The 27,045-nt window shown below is 32.9% G+C and overlaps 1 protein-coding gene and 1 long non-coding RNA gene across 3 annotated transcripts; both read right to left on the bottom strand.

The window, feature by feature from the left end:
- Positions 1-1,502: 1,502 nt before the first annotated feature.
- On the bottom strand, positions 1,503-24,589 carry LOC127732637 (uncharacterized). 2 transcript variants are annotated; one of them, XM_052241724.1, is made up of 3 exons: positions 24,559-24,589; positions 4,780-5,137; positions 1,503-1,775 (listed from the first exon to the last, which is right to left on the bottom strand). In XM_052241724.1, the coding sequence occupies exons 1-3, from the start codon at positions 24,559-24,561 to the stop codon at positions 1,606-1,608; spliced, it is 531 nt and encodes a 176-aa protein (XP_052097684.1). In that variant the 5' UTR covers positions 24,562-24,589; the 3' UTR covers positions 1,503-1,605. The 2 variants fall into 2 exon arrangements, with proteins under 2 accessions (XP_052097684.1, XP_052097686.1); XM_052241726.1 differs by lacking the exon at positions 24,559-24,589 and adding an exon at positions 13,067-13,169.
- LOC127732638 (uncharacterized) lies at positions 13,594-18,643 on the bottom strand. The gene is made up of 3 exons (XR_007996357.1): positions 18,509-18,643; positions 17,314-17,799; positions 13,594-13,685 (listed from the first exon to the last, which is right to left on the bottom strand). It is a non-coding gene; the product is annotated as an uncharacterized LOC127732638 (long non-coding RNA).
- Positions 24,590-27,045: the final 2,456 nt, after the last annotated feature.

The raw sequence follows: 27,045 nt of genomic DNA on the forward strand, positions 1-27,045 counted from the left end.
TCGTCGTATTCTCTGCATCTCTTTTTTCTTAGTTATTATTTTACTGCTTTAGTGTGCAACTTTTGGTAGTGATTGTTAAAATTATAGGCCTGTGAAAGATAAGACTTTGTCTTTTGTAGATTTTTAAATTCTTTTGTTGCGGTTATGTATATACCCACCGTATCCGATTAAACAGAGGGCATCAAGTACTCATAGACAAATGTATGTTATCCATATAATTTATGTCTGTTTCAATCCACAATCATGTGTGTTATAAAGAACAAGAAAGTTTTTTTTTTTCTTTTATTTGAAATGATTACAATTATTCTGAGAATTTTGAAATAACATGCTGTATTGTTCTCATTCGGTCAATAGAGATACTTGCTTTAATTACTTTTTAATAACATTCCTAATGACTTATAAATACATTTACCAAAACAAAAGATATCTCTGAGACAAAAAACAAAACAAAAAATATACAAGAAAGCTTTTAACTAATTCAACTAAGTCAATAGACTATCAACAAAGAAATTTGACAAGACGGCGATCACATTTGAGGATGTTCTTTATGAACGTACGATACGTCATACGTTGTTAAAAACCAGTCTGGATTAAACAAAAACATCTCAGAAACTGTGACATCAGCAATATGCTTGCTTTTTTTATTGACAGAATGTTTGTTACGTTTGAAGGATGTTCCTTTCAACACAAAATCAACATTTCTACAGGTACCAACTGTGCTTCTCGTCTTGCCTACTTGTTCCTTTATTCCTATGAGGCAGACTTCATACAAGAGCTTCACGAGAAGATATCATTACCTTTTAACTTCAAGTTCTGCTACATAGAAATGTCCTCTTACTTTATAATTCAATTAACAATATGGAACGAGAAATCGTCTTTTTGTCGTAAATACTTGTTTTGAGCGATCGCATGAAACTGAAATATCCAAATCTGCAGCATGCCTGGTTTATGGGGACAAAAGAATAATGTTTGCTAAAACCACATTGTTTACACAAAAAATACTCTAAACAGTGTTTGTAATAGAAATGAATAAATCCCTGATTCTTCAATATTTAGTATTGGTGACTATATAAAGGTTGGAGATATGGTATGATTGCCACAGATGACAACGGATATGTTCGAATTGTCATAAACCTATCCCGTCCTCATTTCTTCGAATGTGACATCACCGAATTATATCATGAGCAATCCGCTGAGTGCCACTGGTGGAACAGGATTTGCGTATCCAAATGGAGCACCTGAAATCAATCTCCGTTTTAAGTTGGTTTCGTGTTGCTCAGTCTTTAGTTTTCTATGTTGTGTTTTGTGATCTTGTTTGTCTTTACGTCGTCTTTCTGTTTTGTCATGGCGTTGTCAGTTTTTCTCGACTTATGAGTTTTGGTATCTTTTGCCTATTTCTTACGATTGTATGTTAAATAGTGTCAAGGTTGTTCAATTCAAGGTCGATATTGGAGGAAAGTTTTTTCTATCTTATTGTTGAAATTAATTAAACTAACAGCAGGTTTTGAAATAAATGTATAATTAACGATTATTTAGATTGTACAGTGTGCATGTAATGAAATGATATATAGATATATAACGAAGTATGTTCATGTTTGAAACGCATTAACGTCTACATTTCCGCATGCATTCACGTTTACTGTGAAAGTTGTTCTTGTTTCCTCCACATCCGGTGTAATGGAACTTTCGGCACATCTTGCTTGCTTTTTCATAGTAATATCTCACAGTATGGGCGGTACAGTCTGTATTTCCGTATGCAATTGGTTGGTCACATTCTAAAATCAAAATGTTAATAACTCTAACTAATTAGCTATATAGTGACAACATGATTAAGTACGTACAACATGATGATGGTTCATCTGATATCACTTTATTGGTCTGGGTTGCGTTCAATATCGTAGCGGCTACATAGGGCTACGTAGATTTATGACTATTGAACGTGTAGCTAGCCTAGCTGCTACATAGATATTGATAGCAGCTAGGCTAGCTACTCGTTCAGTAGACAAAAATCTACGTAGCACTACGTAGCCGCTACGATATTGAACGCAACCCTGGTCTCTATGGTGTGCAGAATAAAGTCAACTGACCTCAAATCATTACAGCCGATTTCAACGAGTGTGTAGGCAAAGGTAATATCTTTATTTAGCTTGCTTGCTAGCTGAACCGTGAAGTCATTGTTAGGTTAGGTAAACCACCCTCTTTTAAGAGTAGACTAGTCCGCCAGATAACCAATCTATCTGTCTGTAGGACTAGGCTACTTCGAAAGGAGGGTAGTATACCTTAGCTAACAATGACTTCACGGTTCAGCTAGCAAGCAAGCTAACCAAAGATATTACCTTTAGCTACACACTGAAATCGGCTGTAAAACGAATATCCATGAACAATGTAGTTAGCATCTTGAATATCATATCAATAAACAGGTTAGCGATTGTTGAACAGAGGTTATATAAGTTAAAACACATATGTTTAAAATAGCAGGTCTTAGATATGTTACAATGAATAAAAAAGGCAAAGTTTGAGCCTAGAAGATTAACGAAACGATTTTATAATAGATCTAATTCTTTGATTCTTCCCTGCCGGAGCTGGAAACTGTAATTGGTCCTCTTACTATACGCCGCGACGGTAACACAAGCGCAGGTATGGGGGATACTTTAAATAGATATTCGTGAATACAGCCGTGTTATTCTTTATATTTTCTTAATTTCTGTTTAAATTACTTTTCCGGTATATAAAATATTCTCATGATTCAAACAACCAACAGTAATGTTTATCAAAGACCATTGATATATTATACCATGGAGATTGATGTTCCCGCCAGTCTATAATATTTATAAAACTGGATCTATACAAAGGGAGACAACACTTATAAAATTAGATGTCGGAAAAAACCTTAAATTTGTTAACTGGTTGATTACACGGAATATAAAAGTCTAATCTTACTGAAAAGCTTCGGAGTGTTCCATAAACTACGTCAACATGAATCAATAATTGTTGATCAGGTTTAGAATACCCATATAGTTAGTGTAATTTTTGTCATTATCTTCCGTATTTAATTTCTTCTCCCGTTCGGAACATGTACCAATTATATATCTCATTGTAGCCAATAGAACCGTAGCCACATCATAATGCAACCAATCAGAACCAATATTTGTTTAGTAATAATTTCAAGATAGCGTGAATATCGAATAAAACTAATAGCTTCGCATCGTGATGATGAGAAGAAAGGATCTGGATGGGTATAATTTGCAGACATAAAAACTCATCAAAGATACCAGGCTTATAATTTTGTACGCCAGACGCACGTTTCGTCTACATAAGATTCATCAGGGACGCTCGAACGACTACAAGTGGTTCTATCACCAAAGTACGTCGTATGATTGTTTGTGACGTCAAGGATTACAGACGTTTCTAAAATTGGGAGAATTTGATTTTAAGTGTAAAAAAAATAAAGTATGCGTATAATTATGTAAAATAACACAGAAAGGGTTTATGTTTGTATGAGTAGATGTGGTGACGCCAAACCAATCTGAAAAATCTAAACTATTTCCCTTTTAGTTTGAGTGACGCGTTTTCCTGTTAACCCATGACATTCGTATCCTTAAAGATATTATACATTCTGTAGATATATGCCTATGTGCAGTGACTACTGTAAATTATAACTAATCCTTTAGATTTCCCATTATTTGAAAGTACCAGGCATATAATTAGATACCCTCTTACATCTAGTTTTGGGAGACTCAGTTTTACGATTTCCTGTTAATGAACAGAGATCACTTTGATACTGAGGTGATACTTTAACCTTGAACATCAAGAAAATCATCAGCGAAATATGCTGTGTTCATTTACCCCTTAACTTCACAGACATCATCATCTGAATGTGCATACTTTGCCTTTTTATTCATTGTTACAATAAAAGGTAAAGTTGTGCATTTTGGTGATGTTTTAAACTTTTTCGACGTATATATATAGATTCTACCACTGCATCGAGTGTGATACGATATTTATCCACTCGAGACAGTTAAATTTTCAAATTTAAAACGCGAGGCTCGCCGAGCGTTTTAAATATTTAAAATTTAACTGTCGAGAGTGGATAAATATCGTATTACACGAGATTTGGTGGTGGAATCTGTTTCTCTAATGATTTTCAAACAATACGCAGGCAAATTTATTCCTTCTTTTCGAATGATCTGCAAAAAGATGTGTTCTTTCTATGTGACGTCATCAGGCATGGTCGCCTTTTTTCATGCCGTCACAATAGGAAATTCAGAGGAAAGCAAGAAAATTCGACGTCGTAATCGGATTTTAACCAATGAAGAACTGAGATCAAACGAACCACACGTTGATTAAATTTTTTTTATACAATGGGTGCAGAAAGGGATAAATTGACGAAGAATTAGAGAAAAATATATATACCATCTGTATTAAGTGAGATTGATTTTCAGATTTCCCACATCAAAACAAGGACTTTTGTACATGTATGTAAGGAAACGCATATAATAATCCCCTACAGATTACATAGGAATGGAACGAAACTTTACATTTTGTGTAATTGTTAATTCGTCTAGGACTTTTTAGACTTTATGATGCCTTTCATTAATACAGGTTGTAACATAATACAGCTGTGTACATGAATTATAGTTGCTCGTAGATGGTATATCAGTACGATTCATCTTTTTTTCAATATATAGTAAAGGATCTTAAATATGTGGAAAACAAATGATACATTGAATTTTAACTTACGAAGTATAACATATATATGGGAATCCCCTTTTAACTTACTATAAGATGATGATGATGATGCCCATGAACCTGAAGAACTTCCGGCCTTTTTGCCATGCCTGCTATCCCACCAGGACATGCCTGCTCGCCATGGCGGCTCTTCTCTCCAGGATGTTGATTTCTTACCTCCTTTTTTAGATTTTCTTTCTCTCTTTTTTGATTTGCCTCCATGGCCTCCATTTAACCTTTCCTTTAGTTCTTGTAGTTCTTGTAAGTAATACTGTACTTCATTTTGCGATAACGGATTATATCTTTTCACAGAAAAAATAGATCTTTTTTGTCTGTCAGCACCCGTGAGCAGGAGAATGCTACACATACATAGGCCCAGTGAAATAATGTTTTTGTTCATGTTAATTGTCTGAAACATATATAAATGAATATATAGAAACTGTAGTTAAAAGTTTTTTTTTTTTTTTAATTTAACATCACAAATTTAAAATCGAATTTGATTCTATAAAAGAAATCCTTGATACAGCCTTAAAGGTTTGACATTAAAGCGTTTGCAAGTTGATGGTTGGGAGAAGTTCTAAAGGCAATTAAAAAAGTATAAGTCACGGACTAAAAAAAAATGAAAAGAACAAAAGCAGTAAAAAACACTACACACAAAACAAGTTTGAGCAACTCGAACCTCACCAAAAACCAGGGATGGTCTCAAGTGCTCCGGAAGAGTCATCAGTTTTTGTTACACTTGTGACATCATGTTCAAATATGTTGATAGGTCATTTCAAGTGTTTTAGCGATTTGTGAATATCGTTTATGTAAAAAAAAATCCGATGAAAGAATTTTGATGACCTTTATTTTAGCACCGCAGTCATTCTGGTATCCAGAATTATTTAAACATAGTACTTAAAGCGGGATTGTTTTGCATAAATACAGCGTTTACTGTGTGCAATTATATTCACTTTAAAAACATATGTGTAGCCAGAATTGTTGTGTAAAAATAATTTGAAACTAAAAAGTAAAATCAAATAGATGGCAGCACTTTCAGAAAAAGATGTATCGCAAAGCTTATAACAAGTACTAAATTTTATTCACTGTTAAAAAAATAGATTGAAAATATACGGTTATTAGAAAAAAATTGTTGCAAATTAAATTCTCTAATTATACCTCCACTCAAACAGTTGGATATTATTTGTGTTCATTCTGCAAACTGGATCAACATAGGTAAAGGGCAGAAAATTTAGACTTATACACTGTACAAAAAGGGTATGTTATAGGTTAAGCAGACATTTTCCCTTGCAATAGGTCAGTACGGACACATCAAAGAGTTCATAGAGGGGCTTCGGAAGTTCCTCGTTGATTCCGACAAGATGGGCTGGGTTTTACACATCTCGCACAACTAAACAGACGTTTTTCGGTATGGGCCTTTCTGTCGGACGGGAGAAGTTCAAGTGAGTATATTTCTTTGACTAATTCAACCTTTGTGGCAAATTTAAGTATGTGAATAAAGAACAGACTCATGATTTACATAAAGTTCTTGTACATTGTATTTGATAAATAGCTTGCACATGTTGATAAAAACATGTTATTTATGAGAAAAAATTGGAGAGGCTTGACACGTAGGTATTTACTTTTTCAAACCTCTACTGGTTCGCAATAAGTCTTACTTGTCTATGAGAATCAAAGGAAAAACAAGATTTGGAACATGAATATGAGTAAAACACTTAGTAGCCATTGTTTAAAATAATCGATTTGAAATCTATTTTTTCCAATATCTTGAGTATAAGCATACAGACTGTCCTAGCCTACGGAATTAATATATGATATTTATGTTGATACAAAAAGCTAGAGCGCGTTCCTATTTGGTGATTTTACATACTGATGTATATTTTTTATTAGGGTATAATTACTCAAGCAAAATTCTGGTGAAGATACGACTGAAACGTTAACCATAATCACAAATCAAACGTACGCCCACATAAATTGATTGATTGTTACAGTATTTCAGTTTGCACTTAAAGGCATTTTAAATCTGTCTTAAGATTGATAACACGTGTCTTTTTTCATCCACCTGACATTCTGACCAGTTTTGTCGTTTCTGGATTTGACAATTGCTTCTATCTATGTTTTTTTATCAAATCGTATGAACCCAAAAATTGACTAGGATGTAGAAATATGGGTACTTGGGTCCTCACTCCTAAAAGTTTACTCAGTACTCGGAGTACAAAAGGAGTAAGTTCAATAAGGGCCATATTTGGCCCCGATTAGTAAGTTCAATGTTTCAAGATAAAAAATGTTTTAAGTTGATGAAAAGACATGTGAGACTTTAAATAGAACTATTTTCGTCAAAGTTTTATTTTAAAGCATTGTTTTTTTATATACCAGATGGGTCAAAAATACAGAATTTTGCAAAATTTGACAAAATCGTGTGGATTTCATCCAAATTACGGCCTATGAAACATATAGCGCAGGAGTCGACAAGCTAAATATTCAAGTCAGATATGTAAAATGTCATAACAAACATTATGCAAAAAGATATTTTTTGTCGACGCGTTTGCTCTTTGTTTCCTGTCTAAAAAATCAATGGAAATTTACCCATTTACATTGAATTTTCGTGGAAAATCAAAATGAGTGCTTTTTGCGACTACATGAATGGAACGCAAAGTACGTAAATTTTCAACAAAACGGCATTAGCTTTGATTCAATGTGATATTGGTCAATAAATCTTAATTTGAAATTTTTAGCTAGAAATAGGGGTCATTTTAGGACCTTATCGAACCTACTCTTTGTGCTTTAACACCTAATCCAGCATTTTGATGGGTTGAATTCAAAGTCTGAGACCTGAGTTTGAGTCTGAGTTTAAAACCGCAAGGCCTGAACTTCTTCCATACAGCAGTAAAATTCATGCGAAAGAGGGGTGTCCATTTGGCTGTCAAATACGACGAGGATTGTATATGTTTTATGCTATGATAATGACCTCTGATACATATTTTTATGCACTTTTGGGAAAAAAACTACGTAGACTAAACCCGGGGACGAACCAAACGAAATTATCCGTTATTTTAAGACTGACTAAACGAAGTCGTCCCTTATTGTAGAACGAGCAAGACAATCTCGTTCCTTATTTTTCAAATAAATCGATTACGTAGATACAACGTATAAATGGTGCACAGTAACATATGGAACGCCATGACTGTCTTCTGATGTTGATTGTTAAATATGTTCGGTGCTTTATGCATTACGTTCAGTAGTATTTATATTTTGTTCAGTAGTTTTCATATTATGTTCAGTAGTTTTGACATTATGTTCAGTAGTTTTGACATTATGTTCGGTGCTTTGGTTATTATGTTCAGTAGTTTCATTATTATATGCAGTGGTATTTAAATTATGTTCGGTACTTCTGACGTTATATTCAGTGCATTTTTCATTATGTTCAGTACCATCGACATTATGTTCAGTAGATTCAATATTATTTGCAGTACATTATGTATTACCTTCAGTGGTCCCGGTTTCTTTATATTCGGTAGATTATTCATTATGTTCAGTAAAAGCATCAGTATTATACTCGGTTCAATGAACTATATGTTCAGTAGTTGTATCATTATGATGATGCAGTGAAAGTCGGAAAATCAATAACGGAAATTTTCAGAAATAAACGAACGCGGATATTTTCGACGGACGTTTTCTTCATGGACACTTTAACGGGATCAGGAATGAAAATGGAAGAAATGGGAGCAGTATTAAATTGGTTTGGTTTACGTTGACACGTTGGCAATTTTCACAAGGAAAAAAAATACTCCTGACTTAATTTGTAAGATGTCATGATTGATTGGTTGTTTGTTGTTTTCTGAACGTACAGTGGCAAATATTTCACGCATGTTTATGACGGAGAGAAGATTTTTTTAAAACAAGAAATAAGAAGTTGCATGCGTTGTCGTTGATACACCATGACCATAGAGAGACGACAAAAAGACAAACAGCAAAAAAATTAAAATATAAAAACATATTCTATAGCTTTTGTATTCCTAGTTGGTAATCATTTTTGTTGGTTGGTTGTAGCATATTTATCTCATGCACCGACTTTTAAGAGACCACGAAAAATCTCCAGATTCTCCTATAGTATTCTGCATCCTATCCCGCTAATATGCGCTTAAATATCAGATATTAATTTGAAATAACCCAAGATAAATGAGGTTGTGGATGAGGTTTACAGAACAGAGAAAGTTGATTCATAAATATGACCATATCAATGATAATTCATGGTTACACGGATTAGCCTCGAACCTGTATCTGGATATTGTCAATCTATTCCTCTTCATTCTGGCTATCATTGGTGGATCTAGAGACTTAATCCAGAAATATGTTTTTAAACGCTCTGTTCAAGAACAGATATTAAGTTATTGGTTTGGGTAGTTTCTAGTCTCTTATTAAACAAAAGGGGTCATGTTTTGTGCATTGCTTTAAAATAATAAGAACCATAACTGTACAGAAATGGTGAAAATTTGCACATAATTAAAGTTTTGCACTTTGTATTTTTGATATTCATTACCTGTCTAATAGACAGTCTATGGTAATCATATTTACACTTAGACCTAGTTAGTTTTTGTTTATACAGCTTGAATTTGGAAGATTAAAAATCTTAATACATGATTTCAAAATGACAATCATACTGATACTCAATGTTCATTGTGTGTAGCACTTTGTACAATATTTCATTCTATACCCTTGCATACCAGCATAAATTTCAATGTAGCTCTTTGAATGTATGAAATTTATGACTAGTTGTTTTCTGGTTTTTCTGCTATTGCAGAGCTTTTTGCTGTCATTTTTGTCTGAACTCTATCACGAACTGTTTTATCATTGTTGTAATAATTTCTGACACAATGCAGGAGAAGAATGTAAGATTATCTTTGTCTGCAATAGTGGACGAAATAGTACGCCAAGATTTGTTAACTCGTGCAAGATCGTGATTTTCAAGGAAAATATCGATTGTACATAATTTGCATGGTAACATCAATTAACCAGTTCTGATTACGACCAGTTCAACATTTCATTCCATATCAATAATAAATTCGGTATTCAGAAAAAGTTTAGTTATACTGTTAATCATTTAATTCTGTAATCACTTATTTTTTTTACCTTTTTCCAAAGTTTTAAACATTTTTTTTTTAAAGCATCCCTTTATTCTCTATTCTTTATTTTTTGCCACCTTCTCTTTTTTGGGGGTAGGGGCATTATTCTCTATTCTGTAAACCTCATCCACAACCTCATATATCTTGGGTTATTTCAAATAAATATCTGATATGTAAGCGCATATTAGCGGGGTAGGATGCAGAATACTATAGTATCTGCAAGGAGAATTTTCGTGGTCTCTTGAAAGTCGGTGCATGAGATAAATATGCTACAACCAACCAACAAAAATGATTACCTACTAGGAATACAAAAGCTATAGAATATGTTTTTATATTTTATTTTTTTTGCTGTTTGTCTTTTTGTCGTCTCTCTATGGTCATGGTGTATCAACGACAACCATGCAACTTCTTATTTTGTGTTTAAAAATTCTTCTCACTGTCATAAATATGCGTGAAATATTTGCCACTGTACGTTCAGAAAACAACAAACAATCAATCAATCATGACATCTTACAAATTAAGTCAGGAGTAATTTTTTTCTTGTGAAAATTGCCAACGTAGGAACGTAAACCAAACCAATTTAATACTGCTTCCATTTCTTCCATTTTCATTCCATCCCGTAAAAGTGTCCATGAAGAAAACGTCCGTCGAAAATGTCCGCGTTCGTTTTTTTCCGACAATTTCCGTTATTGATTTCCCAATTTTTACTGCATCATCATAATGATACAACTACTGAACATATAGTTCATTGAACCGAGTATAATACTGATGCTTTCACTGAACATAATGAATAATCCACCGAATATAAAGAAACCGGGACCACTGAAGGTAATACATAATGTACTGCAAATAATATTGAATTTACTGAACATAATGTCGAAAGTACTGAACATAATGAAAAATGCACTGAATATAACGTCAGAAGTACCGAACATAATTTAAATAACACTGCATATAATAATGAAACTACTGAACATAATAACCAAAGCACCGAACATGAATGTCAAATCTGCTGAACATAATGTCAAAACTACTGAACATAATATAAATACTACTGAACATAATGAATAAAGTACCGAACATATTAAACAATCAACATCAGAAGACAGTCATGGCGTTCCATAGTAACATACCCCTTTTAAAGGTGACGCTATCTTTGTCCGAATTGACAGTTTCAAAAATGCTTAATTTTGCAAGTCGTAGCTTATATTTTACAATAAAAATATACAGTAATCCTGATTATCGGTATTTCAAGCGTTCACAAATCAACTTTATTTTTTCAATTCATCACCAAGCACATAACGTGATATTATAAAAAAAACATTATCTTTAAGACTGTTATGCACACAGTTCATTGTTGAAATTATTTTATTATGCCCTCATGTTGACTTTTAAAAGATGAAACAATGAATGATATATTAAGGGTTCTGCACTGTTTTAGACTTTCATATTAGAGAGAGATATGGCGTAGTCTATTTGGCATTATCCTTTATTTTTTCTTGAAAATAACTATACAAAGTAAGGTGTATTACGATGTCTTTCTTGTTGTTACAGATTTCAATTTGAAATATATTTTCAGTAATGGAATATATATTTGTGATATGGAATATCTGTCACAGATGACGCTCTGTCGTAGCAAGAGTCACGACCCCTTTTCCTCGATTATGACATCACCGAATAAACCTATCACTATGTACTTATCATGAGCAACATGACGGATGCAATCATTGGAACAGGAGTGCAAGTTTCTGTATTTTAGCTGTTTAATGTCTATTTTTCTCCTCCAGAAAGTCTTCTATATTTTTCGTCCAGAAAAACTGTTTTTCAATTTCAAACTTTAGTATTCGGTCATGTATTAGGATTACATAATTCACATGTACCGATGGTTTATATGTTAGTGTACGACGTTTATGTTTCATCAAGTAAAACAACTGGTTTCACCAGATGAAAAAAGAGGGACGAACCTTCCAGAATTCCCTGGTTTGTGTTGCTCAATCTTTGTTTATCTGTGAACTGCTTGTCTTTTCACCTCTTCTTTTAGACATGGTGATGTTACCTTTTTCATTTTTTCATTACAACTTCTTGTCAATTTTGTAAATTTTATACACGATTCGGTTACATTGTGTGATTAAGATGTCTAAATATTCTAAACAAATGTAACGATTTACAAGTTTTAAACTTAAATTTTTCATGAAATATAATAAATAAAAAACCCTGTTAAATTACCAAATAAAAATCAATCATTTGCAAAAAAGGTGCATGTTATATAAAAAAAAATCTGACGAAGTTGGAAAGTGAGAAAATACCGTGCTTTTGAACACAGGAGTCAAATTTATTTTGCGGAAAGTCACGGATGACAAAAATCGGCATTTAATTTCAAAGACGAGAATTTCGGATTTAAATATCTATAAAGGCATTCAAACTTTGAATCAGACCATGTTAATGCTTTAAGTTTTATGTTCATATATCGATTTTTTTTTATTTTGGGTAAAAAATATGGGTTTTGAATTCGGTAAAATTAAAATAAAAAAAAAAAAACACATTTTTGCATTAAATCAACGGTCTTGATAAGAAAACAAAACTGTAAATGTCAGACCAATTAGGCAATTTTTTAAGCTTAGTACCGTGTACCCAATTTCATTATGTATGGAAAATGCATTGCCTGATATCTTTTTTGTTGCTTTTGACGAGTATATACATTTGTTTGCACCTGTCCTAAGTCAGGAACCTGATGTTCAGTGGTTGTCGTTTGTTGATGTGGTTCATAAGTGTTTCTCGTTGCTCGTTTTTTATATAGATTAGACCGTAGGTTTTCCTTTTTGAATGGTTTTACACTAGCAATTTTTGGGGCCCTTTATAGCTTGCTGTTCGGTGTGAGCCAAGGCTCCGAGTTGAAGGCCGTACTTTGACGTATAATGGTTTACTTTTACAAATTGTGACTTAGATAGAGAGTTGTCTCATTGGCACTCATACCACATCTTCTTATATCTATATACCGCTTTATAACTAACCGATTTACGTTTGAAAGTTAAACTAAGTAATAAAAAGTTGTAGCAACTGAATACAAAGCTAAACATACATTTAGTCAAATTATTCTTATTCACAACAAGAGCTACCTATATACAAGTTGTATCCGATGGCTTTTTCATATTTGAAAAATATGGATATATTAAGGTTTCAGTATTAAAAAGAGATGGAAATAAGAGTCCACTTACTATCTAGTGTAGTTCCAGAACAGTCCTTTAGTAAATTCGCCAATAAAATAGCAATCACGAAAGTGTCATCACATTTGCATATTCAAATCACGTAGTTAAATGTAATTATGCAAAAATAATATGACCTGACATGTGAAATGTCATAAAGGTGACATGTAATTAATTTCGTGTGGTTTAGTTTTGTTTTGTTTTGAAAAATCTGGATAGTTCTAGCGACAGGGGCATTGCCTACTTTTCTATATTTATATCTTTTTTAACTTTCGACTAGTACAGCACTTACTTTTCTTCAATTTTTGTCTATTTTTTGATACAATATACATGTACTTCTAAGTACAGTTATTTAATACCCGTAAATTTAATACCCGTAAAAAGGCCATCTTATCCTAGTTGCAAGTCTGTATATTGTATGAAGTCTCTCACAAAACTTACACATAAGAAGTAAATATGAAAAACAATTACGTTACAGAAATCTGAATCTTGATAACAATAAAAATAGGGTAAACAAAACGCAATATATAAATGAAAACTAGCACTGCATATTTATTTATTGTGATTAAATTACGAAATTTCTGTGTCGAACACTTTCTTCTAGAACAGGTTTCTCTAGATGATTTGAGATCTGAAAGCAATAAAAAAACCTATCATTTACGTTTTAAGTAATCCATTGTTCATATAAAAATTATAGGTGCAATACTTATCTTGTTCTACATACATTATAGTTACGAGACTTTCTTAATTGTCATATCTCTAATTTTGGTTCGCTTTTAAATATAAATAAGTTGAGTTAGTTCTAAGATATCCAAGAACAAGATGACTATATAAAAAAAAGAAGATATTGTATGATTGCCAATGAGACAACTCTCCGCAAGAGACCGAATTACATAGAAGTTAACAACTATAGGTCACCGTACGGCCTTCAACAATGACAAAAACCCATACCGCATAGTCAGCTATAAGTCCTCGAAATGACAAATGTAAAACAATTCAAACGAGGAAACTAACGGCCTGATTTATGTACAAAATAATGAACGAAAAACAAATATGATATGTAGCAACAAACAACAACCACCGAAATACAGGCTCTGACTTGGGACAGGCATATACATACAGAATGTGGCGGGGTTAAACTAGTTTGAAGGCGCCAACCCTCCCCTTAAACTTGGACAGTGGTGTAACAGTACAACATAAGAACAAACTATAAAAATCAGTTGAAAAGGGCTTTTAACTCATCAGATCGCTACAAAGCAGAAAGAACAAACTACATGTATAAAAATCAGTTGAAAAAGGCTTAACTGATCAGATCGCTACAAAGCAATAAGACATCTAACAAAAACACAGACCGGACGTGGCAGGTTATCTATACAGCCCCACAACAAAAAAAGACACCAAGTACAGACCTGAGAGTACTCGCAGTTACTGGCAGCTAGTTCCAAGCCAATAACAACTAATAAAAAAATCATGCATACACGACTAAAATATCAATCAGTACACATCCAACATCCATTGGATTTAGGGTAAAGACGTCAATAACATTCAGAGAAAAATGACCTTGTGCAATGCCAAGATACAGGTATTGACAGATTGTAGAGCCATTAATGTGCATATGTATATAAAAATAATATTTTAGTTTGAGACAAGTTAATTAAATGTAAATTAAATTCTTAATCAACTTTAATCGTAAACAAATGATTGTCACATATACAGACTTCGGTTGATTGATTGATAGCTGTTTGCTCAACATTCAGTAGTAAATATTTCATGCATAATTCATGACGAGAACAAATAAGCAAGAATTCCAATAGGTAGGGTCTATAAAGTGTGTTTACCAGGATAAACGGCGGTAATTTGGAATGCCACTGGAAATGAGGGTATGTTGGATAGGGACAGAAATTTTCCCTTGCGACAGGCCACCTAGGTACCTCTTAAAAGAGTTGTTGCAAAAGTTCTCTTACGTACAGATATTGTGGAACTCTCCCTTCATGAGGCATTAGATAAAACTTTTCCAGGTCTTTGGTAAGATTCTACGTTTGGATGGGAGAAAGAAGTTCAGTGATGACTTTATGTCTATACCCGGTTTAACCCTTGGGGTTCTTTTAAATGACAAAAGGTACGTGAAAACGTACAATGTAACACATTGCTCTATGATACACTTTACATCAATTATAATATAAAGATTTATAAACACTATCGCATCAAAGAATAAACACTATCGTATCAAAGAATGAACACTATCGTATCAAAGAATGAACACTATCGTATCAAAGAATAAACACTATCGTATCAAAGAATAAACACTATCGTATCAAAGAATAAACACTAACGAATCAAAGAATAAAAACTATCGTATCAAAGAATGAACACTATCGTATCAAAGAATAAACACTATCGTATCAAAGAATAAACACTATCATTTCAAAGAATAAACACTATCATTTCAAAGAATAAACACTATCGTATCAAAGAATATTTGCAGTTAGTAAACAAGCTCAAAGTATTTTCCCTGTTGATACAAAATAATGCTATTCTACATACTAATATCGGCGGCATTTTACATTGGAATAGATTGAGAGGTGGAATAATGTTTCACGAGAAAATCGATATTGTAAACTTTGTAATTTAGGAGATATTGATAATGAATTCCACTTTACTTTGACCTTACTAGATTGAAATTTCATGATGTAATGAATACTAGAAATAGAAAAACTTGTGTTAATTTATCAGATTGATTAACATAGGGCTGGACTCTCAGGGGTAACATTGTTACGCATTTATAAATCATCCCTTCGAAAAAATTTACTGACGCCATCTCGTCGGATATGTTCCAATTGTTGTAACCTCTTTTCTTCGAATGTGACCTACCGAATTAGACTAATCACCGGGTTTGTACTTAAATGAGTAAAACGACGGGTGCCACATGTGGAACAGGATCTGCTCACCCTTTTAGTGTGGTTCTTGTTGCTCAGTCTTTAGTTTTCTATGTTGTGTTTTGCATACTGGTATATCATACATTCATATTAATTCTGACTATTACTTATATTCCTAGTGTTAATTTTGTCTCTGTATTTTGGATTTTGGTTTATAAAAATAAAGATATATCTACAATAAATCTATATATAAATATATTTATAATTGAAGTTTATTTTTTTTCATCGTTCTAATACATTTAAAATACCATATAATTTACATATAGTTGTACACTTAAGCTAATTTAACATTTATCTACATATAAATTCAGTTGGTAAATCTTTCACATATATTCTACATGTTGGTGTTTCTATTCCAATGTAGGCCCTGTCGTTAAAGCGTTATTGTATGACTTATATACATTTGGTATATCTGCTTTTACTATTGTTTGTGACATGTTTTACATATTGAAGGGGGAAAAATGGCCGAAATGATTTGGAAGATTTATCGCGTATAATACATGTATGGTATAATAAAGCAAACGAGAACTTATCGGACATCTTTTAATGAAATTTAATACCAATCTCTATGAATTCAAATAATTTTCAAATAATAAAGAGCTTTCGATCATTAAAAGATTATATTAAAAAGGGAGGATTGAACCTACAAAGGGGACCTAATCCGCGAGCTCAAAGACAGGGACCATCATAGCCAAACACGGAGAAGTGAACCTAAAAAGGGAACCAAATAACAGCGAGTCGAAAGACAGGCATCATCATAGCCAAACACCACTTAACTAAGCAATACACAGAAGACTAAAGATTAAACAATACGTAACGAGCTAGACGAGTTTTTCGAATGACCTTCATAAAATATGGTCGAAAACAAAAGCATGCAAAGCCATATATCTAGGCTTTTTTTTTATATTTTTCGAGGTATATTGAATGTTCATTGTTGCTATTTTTAGAAACTATATATATAAGTGGATATATAAATATTATTGGAAAGTATTTAAACCAAAAGGACCTATATTTTGAACAGCTAAAACCGTCTATTGTCAACTTTGCCTCGAGTCATGCCAAAACCGAAGCACTGACAACTAGGCGGATTGTACTTTTGTGACTTGAATATAACAAAGTTCTGTTTACAAACCAATTTTAATAAATATAAATCATTTTAAACCAGTTAGGCTAAGGATAAACAAAATCTACATATGGCTTGTCGCTAACCGTGAATTACTTAACATCATTTCCTAAAGTATTTTTTAAACAATTCTCCTAGTTCAAATTACCGGTATATGTGCTAGCATTTGCATAAAACATGTCTATATTGTTATGACTTACCTGTGTCATAAGCACATCACTTAGTGTTTTCCGGAGCTTTTTTTACTTTTCTTGTTCTTGTTTGATTTGTTTGATGATTTTTTAGACGACTTTTTGGACGACTTTTTAGATGATTTGTTAGAAGATTTTTTAGATTTCTTCGACTTCTTTGATTTGTTCGACTTCTTTGATTTCTTCGACTTCTTTGATTTGTTCGACTTCTTTGATTTGTTCGACTTCTTTGATTTGTTCGACTTCTTTGAACTAGAACCTTTCTTCTTGGATAAGCTATCTTGCAAGGTTTGGACTTGAGTCATTATCGTCATGATTTCCCCAGGACCCATCTTGGTTCCTAGTTGGTTTGAGCTCGTCAGCGCCGACATTATTCCACCGAGGCCCAGCGGATCCTCCTCCTTCTTTTTCTTCGCAGACGTCACGACTACAAGTAATGTCCATATTGATACAACCAAAATTAGGCTGTTCATTGTAATTTAGCACGTGTGCTTACTGAAAAATGAACGTATTATATGAATTATACAAGTTTTTTTTATTATATTATATAATATTATTTGATACAAGATAAGGCTACCAATTTCCATTCTCAATTTTATTATGAATACGATATTGGCGTTAATAAACAGTTTTATGTTTATTTGCTTATGCCTTTATAATGAAGTTTATCAAAAACGACGAGGTTATTTGAGTCCTTACGAAAGCCCTTTGAAAGTTGGGGCGAGTTTTTTCATGGTTTGGAAAAATAATTGTAGAATAGATTTTTTGCATTCTAATAAGTTATATGGCTATTATGTCCTCTGGACTAATACTTTGTCCATCGTTTCGGTGCGCTTCTTCGATAACAAAGAAGCTAGCTTGAAATTATGATGCGAAATTATCACGATAAATTCCGAATAAATATAATTTCTATTAAATAAAAAAAGCAATTTTTAGATGGTTCATAAGTAATTGAAAATGATTGAATTTTTAAGCTTGCAGACGATATCATATGACACACTTGATACAACAAGATTTTAAAGATATTTCACCAGCCCTAAAATGCTATATTTATTCGTTCACGTGCATCAAAACAGTAACTGCATTATTTTCAACAGATGTAAAAAAAAAAAAAAAAGCACAACTGTAATTGAGCGTGTAAATGCACAGAAAATTTATCAAAAAAGTACCCTAAATGAGGCGATTAAGTAATCAATATACTTACATTTAATCGGAACTTTGTGCTAAGTCAAAGTGTTTTTGCTCGAACCTCGGCGTATTTAGCTAAAAGCTTTCGTAATTTATTCACTGCACGTGAACTTTCATATTAATGATGTTCAATGGTAGTACATGTCAAAAGTGGTAGCATGCTTGCAATATATAATTTTGATTTTTATACCTGTGCATGCACTAACTACAATGATAAGATAATAATAATGATTAATGTTTTGAATTATTCCAAAATGTTCCTGCTCATACCTGTACTTGTTTTTCTTACAATTTAATTAAAATGCCTTCGGCATGTAGCAGTCAGAACTGGTTAATGCACTGTCAAAGCAGTTACTTTCGATATGATATATAGCTCAGAGTTCATGCGGCTAAGACACAATTGATGGTAGGTCTGAAACTCATCGGTAAACAGACGAATACGACTTGCTGGCATCTTTAAGCCGAAATTCACTTCAAAATCCAAAATATCTTTAAAATAATTTAGGAAACTGTAGCAGGAATTCCAATAAGTCTACTAAAATAATTTATTTCTTATACACAGTATGTTTGACTAATGCATATGATTAATATTTTCAAAAGACAGACATGTCCAAAACGTTTTCACATATAACATGACATATGATACTGTTGTTTAACGTCCATTGGCATATATTTAATGCTTGTACAGGACGATAGTTAAAACAGTATGTTGATATCTTGGTGTCTGGGTTTTGTTTTTTTTTGTCGTCGGGTTTCATTCTTATTGATGTATACCCTGTCCCTTTATTCATATTGACAACTTTTAAATTATGATTCTTTCCTTTAAAAAATACCAGTTGAATGATGCCATGTATGCATTGTTTGTCCAAATGAAGTGTTACAAACCTCATTAATTATCTCATTTTACAAATAGTCATGGTAACATGTTTTGTTGAGTTTAAGTAACTTTTAGTAAAAAAAATGAACAGTCCTTGTGAAGATAAATCCAAAGTTGCACTTTGGACGCAACCAAGTTTAAAGTGCTCAGCTTCCTTTTTGAATTGTTATCTTCATCGAGTATTTCATATCATCCTGTCGTTTTGGTTCTCAATGTGAAAATATGTGCCACTTCTTTCTTGAAAACCCTATGTATACTTGTATAAGAAGTACACTAACCTTAACTGGCAACCAGAAAAATTTGTAATATAAACCTCCAGTTTTATGTCACTAACTATTAAATGAGCAAAATGAACACATTTTTTAAAAATGTATATTGCAACTTATTTATAAGTGTTTCTTTCATTTGATTTATATTTTCAATTTAATCACTGTTATCATAACATAAAACAAAAACATTCAGCTTTAATGTAAAAACGTCCGGTCAGAATGGGGACGTTAAATCCGAAACTTCATGTAGAGAGAGTGCAACGCTCTCTGCACGTTAAAAGCCCTTGCAACAACACTTTAGGGATCTGTAGATGGCCTGTTGCAAGGCTAATGTTCTGTCCCTATCCAATTTACCCTCAATTTCCATTGGCACTGCAAGTGTTCCGCCCTTCATCACTGTCGATCATACATGCATTACAATACGAATATCACCTAAAATACTGACTCGGACGTCGCCAGGTAGAAAAAGGTCCGATACAGTCGCCAGCAAGGACATTGTGGCATATAGAATAGCAGGTGCCCAATAACCTCCCGGATATTTTGCATTCAGCTTATCATTCCAATGACAATGATACTAATCTTTGTACATGGCCGTGTACAACTCAGCAAAATGTATTTGGGATTCAATTATTAGCATTTTGAACAGCACTGTATCATTTCTAAATGTAAGACAAAAAACCGCAAACCTTTAACATTTTAATAATTGATTACCAAGTAATTAAGCTAAAGAATCTTACTTCACTACCAGGAGTTATGATTATCTGAATTGTACATTAGCTAATATTATGTACGGAATTACCTTTGTGGGCTGATACATGTATATATCGGGAAAAAAGAAAAAAAAACTTATGTGGGGCTTTAGGTCAGACACCAGCAACAATGCAAATGACATTGTATATCAACATTTCAATAACGACGATCTTCCAATCCTTTCTATGAACATTTTAATATATCACAGAACTTACAAGTCTCAACTCGAAATACCTGTCAGCAAACAAAACGTAAGACTCGATAAGGGAACTGCGATATCTGTGTTTGCAATGACAAAACTGATCGTATAGGTATGTTATCAAGTTCCTCCTACAGCTCGGTGAATGTGATGAATATCTTCAACTCTTCTCCTCGTCGTGCATGTAGATTCATCCATGATCATCATCAAAATACAAGCCTTGGTGATGTTTCTATAAATTACCTTCTACCATCTATACAGACACCGTTAAATGATTAAATCAATCGCATGAAACTTAATTCTCTTTTTTTTCTAAAATTAATTCTTTGTATAAATTGTGTTTGGAAACCCTCTTTTCAAATCCCTTTTCTCAGGGTAATTCTTTGTACAAATATGTTTGGAAACCCTCTTTACAAATCTCTTTTTAATCAATACAAACAGACAACTATCATCTCAGATATTGCAAAACATAGAATGTTTAGACCTTGTTGTATAGAAAACGATGACACGAAGAAGCGAACTTTTAAACCATTCCTTTGCCAGAGAAGGTCTTGATGCTATTTGCTTAGGAACTATCCTTCTAAAGTACCTCACCATCTTAAAATTCAGTCACTTCTATCTCTTATACATGTATCTATACCACATATACACATATTGCAACTATTTATTTTCACTTGAGATTAGAAGGATTTCAATATTGCCGATTAACACTGACAACAATAATCCTCTACGAAATGTGTTGGCAAAAGAAATGATAATTAAAGTTCTGAAGTACTGAACGTCGGATGACTGCAAGTTCTTGTGGATGGTCACAAGCACTTGTCTCAGAAAAAAAATCACATCTCTATACCTGAAAGTGAGGTTAATGTACAGATATAATTTTTTTTTCTTAGACAAGTTCGTGCGTGGATGATAAATAAATGACAGAGAATTCAACCTCACCGTAATACATATGATATTGAAGTGATACAAATCAGTATACTCTGGTTTGTTGTTATATATTATACTAATATTTGTATATTACAGTTACATGTATATATAATTTTCATCCATTTGTATATCATTTTATTCTACTATATTAATAATAGTGCAGTGCAAGTGCATGGTGGACACTCTTCTGTAATAATTCGATTTTTCTAATAGATTGGATTTGAGTAGGCATTCATATTTTCCCGCCAAACTTTCAATCTCCCATGCAGAGTTATCGGTCCCTGAGAGAGACAGCGAGGACCGATAACTCTTCATGGGAGATTGCAACCGTTCTTGAGATATTATTCAGCATGCGTAAACACACATTTTCTGTACGTGTGCATAGATATTAAAGATTTTTTGCTTATATATATATTTCGTACGACAAAACATTTTCATATTATAAATTTATGTTCTAAAAAAAATATTTTTAGGAGTATCCATTGAAAAAATGAATTTATAACAAGCGATAAGGAATGTTATTTTGCACTCGATAATGTCCGCGTATTTATCATGTTTATAGATCGGTTACAATCCCAACAGGTTTCACTATACTTTCCTAGAAACAGCAATTCTAAAATTGCTATATAAACACCAAGCCCTTCTATTGTTAGGTACTTGGGTAAACGTGTGTTGGATTTTTCAAATGTTGGAGAACCGTGAATTAAAACCTTTGATACTTGTTGAATAAACGTGAGATGGATTTTTACATAGGATGACCGTGAGGGCATTCCGGTGTATTGCTGTCGCCTAGATTTCCATTACCGTAACTTTCGTGTTGGGATTGTAACCGTATATGAACGGCTGTTAGGACGTTGACCTAAATCCTGGTCAAGGTAAACCCAGAAAATGGTTTCTGATGCACCAATCAATAAAGTGTTATTCTTTTTACTTAAGAAAAATTCTGATCAGTCATAAGCATATTTCCTTTGGAAATTCAAGCAAAGTCGGAGAATCGGGTATTTCTTCACTCTACTCAACCAAAATTACAAAAGTTGTCCTTACATAAAATGTTAAAGTCCGTTTCTTTGTATGTTGGCGTTTGCTTTTGTTGTAGTTCAGTGTTTCTACCTACTTAAGAAGTGGTATGAATCGGATGTGGATGCTGAAAGGAGTAGGCCCGGTAAGACCCTTTTTTGGCCCCAAAATATAGCGTTTTACAAATTTGTTAAAAATGTAAACTTTTAGCTATTCATTGGAAAGTAGAATACTTTTGTGACATAAATATGGGCTGTTTTTTTACAATACAATGCACATGCATCAGGTACTAGCATAATTAATTCATGCAAATTAACTGAAATAGCATTTGTTAATTTAGACGGTTTTTGTCTAAAATAAAAGTGGCTGCACGTGTGTTCAGTTTTAATATTTAGATATATGTTGTATTTGATGATAATACATAACACAAATAAAGGTTGAGACTGAACACGAATGCGGCCACTAACATTTTAGACAAAAAACATCTGAAAAGTGACGTTTTGGTTATGAAAACATCACTGCTCTTCCCTCATTAGAATACTTTACAAATGGCAGTATATTCCATTGTCATACATACGGTGGCTATAACACCTATTGGAAAGTATAAATGCTTTATTTTTGTCAATGTTTATTTTCACTAATGACTTGATTTATCTCCCCTAGAACAGTTTGGTATAAATTCGTACCAATTTAAACAGTTTGAGTTTACGAACTGCACGTTAGTTAGTTATTCATTGACTGCACATATTGATAGTGAGACACAGTTTGAGACGAAAAGATTAAGTATCTAGTATAATCGTACAAGTAACTTGCTACAGTACTACAGAGCCTATGTCTATATATCAGAATATGTTAGGTAGATGATTGCTACTGCAGTACTATATAGCCCACATTTACTATAAGATTGTTGATGGGACTGTTCTTGATATGTGGTGTCTGCTGAAGTACTGCTTGACATATGTTTATTGTAACGAATTCCCGATCGATAGTTGTTACTACAGTTCTACAGAATCTGTTAACTATCAGAATGTTTTATGTCGATGGTCACTGCTGCATTGCTTTAGGGCTTTTTGAACATAAGCAGGATTAAAAGATAAACGACATAACTGTTTACTGACATAAAACGTCAAAGATACCAGGTTTAAACGTGCGTTTCGTCTACATTAGATCCATCAGTGGAATTCAAATCAAAATAATAGGCCAAATCTAATAAGAAGATGAATAGTATCGAAAACCAAAAATACCGAAAATTGTGCTAAATATATCTATGGCCATCTATGACTGGGGAATAAAACAAACATTTAATAACATAGGTGTTTCATCGTTTATTATAGACTGGACTTGGCGTAAGACTGGATCTTTGCAATAGCTGACTCAAAGAATATTTCTTTCCATATGCATACGTGTAAATCATTTATTTTTTTCTTTCTTATAAATTGATTACCTCGTAGAAAAATTACACACATAATAAAGAAACATATGAAATAAATAATACTTTTTTTTTGTTTACTTAGTCACATACTCGTTTACATTTTCGTACGGTCCTGTAACGGTTCTCGTTTCCTTTACAGCCACTGAACCAGAACTTTCGACACATTTTACTAGAGGTTTCCCAGTAGTAACGTAAAACGTACTTCTCAGCGCAGTATATGCCATGATTTATCTCAGCGTGACATGAACATTTTCTCCGACATTCAGAATAAGAACGGAAGCGGTTTTGATTTCCTCCACATCCTTTGTATTTAAACTTGGCACACCGTCCCTTTATAACATTGAAATACCATCTCGTCCGACTGGGTCGACAACGGTGACCCCTGTTATCTGGTAAAGTACATTCTGGGAAATAAACAAAAGAGATAGTTTCATTTTTTGTTGTTCCTGTCTGTTGTTAGTTTTATAATTTAGTTATTACAATGACTGTTCCATGTACACTATAATGAGCAAACGCACACTTTTTAATGATATCAGCAAATCTAAATGCATAAAATAATTTGGAAATCAGGATAAATGTTTAAATAACTTACCATATGGAAGGATATTAGCACCAGATTTAGAATAACAGGAAACAACACACATCAGTAAGAAAATAATTGGAAATATCAATATCATGTTGCATCTAAAATTAGAAAATAAAAAATAAAATCTAAGTAAGATCAGGTTTTCTTTACTGCTCATAAAGTTACTGAATTCAATCTACTTAGAAGTATAACAGCCGACAATGTTTTTGAAGACATGATCAATAGTGTGTTTGAAGACATGATCTTTTATCAGCAAATAAAGTACTTGCGATAGTTTACAGTAAATCTAAATTTTATACCTCAGTGTGTATTTTCTTAATAAAATTTATAGAGAAATAAATCTATTATTTTTACAAACTTGTCTGAAAAAGACTATTTACCGGTTAAGTGTTTCAAAAACTCTTCACAAATGGTTCAGATACATGTATCTGTCGAATTTTAAATTAGGTATACACATAGGGTGATCAGTGATGACTTCTGAATGTCTGTTCTGGTTTTGTATACTGTTGTGTTGTTGTTAAACTGATGTATATCTAACATCTTCCTCATGTGGTACCATATGGTATAGCATTTGGTCTAATTTTCTCTATCTGAGGGTGTACGACTCCCCTCATGGGGTTTCTGTTTAGTTGTGCGGGATGTATATGTACGCAGTCACGTCCGTTCGGAATTGGGATGTTGAATCGTTTAGGGAAAATGCTCCGCTTTCTACAGTTTAAGAATGCTTCCAATAACTCTTACCAGGGTCCGTTGGTGGTTTGTTGTAAGTAAAATTTTTGGACTATCCGTGAGATATTTACCACCGGGTATTAAGCAACAAACAACCAATAAATCATTACCTTTTTGTATGCATTAAGGACAGAAAACGAATGAGGTCAATCAAAAGATAAGGCAAGGAACCATACAAATCGACGTAAACGAACAGCACATCCTATTATTGGTTATCGATACTTCGTATACAACAGATACAAAAGTATAAACAAAAATACCGAATTCCAAGGTAATTCAAATAGGTGAAAATCAGACGTTAAACTTTATCAACCAACGGAACGAATGGAAAAAAACAACTGTCATATTCAAAGATCGCAATCTGCTGTACAAGATTGCAAATATCTATTATATTGCAATGGCTATCGGAATGGCAGACAAAAATCTGCTTTACACGATAGTAAAAAAACTTACACGATAGCAAAAACAACTAACACGATAGTCAAAACAACTAACACGATAGTCAAAACAACTTACACGATTGCAAAACAACTTACACGATAGCAAAACAACTTACACGATAGCAAAAACACCTTACACGATAGCTAAAACAAATTACACGATAGCAAAAAAAAATTGTTTTGAAGGGTAATCGGGAACACATATCTATTGTATATGCCGTAATGACATCCAGTAACAGGATGTGTTAGAGATCATTTAAAATGTAAATGCATTACTAATTAGAAGGAATGAAATATTAAATGTGGTTGAAAGATAGTAATATTATATTTAGTATGCAACTGAAATAGTTTTGTCAAAACCGATTGTCATTCAAATTTGATCAGGATTAAACCACTTACAAATGTTGAACAGGAAAAGGTTTCTAAAAACTGTGACAGACTATTAACGTACAACTTACTTGTCCAACAATTGATTTATGTTCAATTTGTTTCGATGATATATGGCTGCAATCTATGAACAATAAATTAAATCAGTCGAAACTGCAACCCAAAATAGATAAGAATATTGAGATGACATTAATGAGATCAGTTTGGATTCCTTAAAATTTTACATAAAAACTCACCTATCGTCCGTTTTCTTGTAGATATTTGAGGTAAATTATGATAATTGGTGACATAATCTCGCACGAAATACATGTCTTTAAAATGTGAATAAAACGTGTTATTGTTTATACTTCCATAATAACTTAATTAACATATTAAAACATAATTAAATTCACTTATATTAATTTTAATCACACATACTAATGAGACGGTAATATCGGTATTGTTTTATGTTCTCTTTATTTATTATATACATCTCTTTATTTTTCCCTTTTTGTTAACATCTGCATGATATAAGGTCGGTGATGCAAAAAGTTTAAATAAGCTCGTTACAATTAATTATATTACTATGTTAGGAAACAAAACTCAGTTTTATGATCCTTGTAGATGTCTTGACTTTTGGTATTTAGACACCTCTCTCATCAATTAGGAAATAAGTGTTTTATTTAAAAAATAGCCACAGGAGGTGCTGGGCAACAGCTAATTTATACATACTATATTATGTAATGATTAGATTTAAAAAAAAGTTTAAATCAAAAAGTGTTTTTTCATTTCATATTTTATTTTTAATTAAGTCGGTTGTGGATTACCGATATTCAAATCTCACAAATCGCTTACAAGACAAATCAAGGCAATAAACAAAAACTGAGGGAATCGCATGAACTCCAAAAGGGACGAGACCGAGTGTGTCGACAGGACAAGAGTCTCATACTGTGCATGC

This window comes from Mytilus californianus, unplaced genomic scaffold (genome assembly GCF_021869535.1).
Source record: "Mytilus californianus isolate M0D057914Y unplaced genomic scaffold, xbMytCali1.0.p SCAF_26, whole genome shotgun sequence".
Lineage (NCBI taxonomy): Eukaryota > Metazoa > Mollusca > Bivalvia > Mytilida > Mytilidae > Mytilus > Mytilus californianus.

Bases quoted from the DNA above. Each gene is read 5' to 3' on its own strand.
- LOC127732637 (XM_052241724.1), bottom strand. The intron at 1,776-4,779 runs GTAAGTTAAAAG...TTTTGATTTTAG, and splicing joins ATCATCATCATCATCTTATA to AATGTGACCAACCAATTGCA.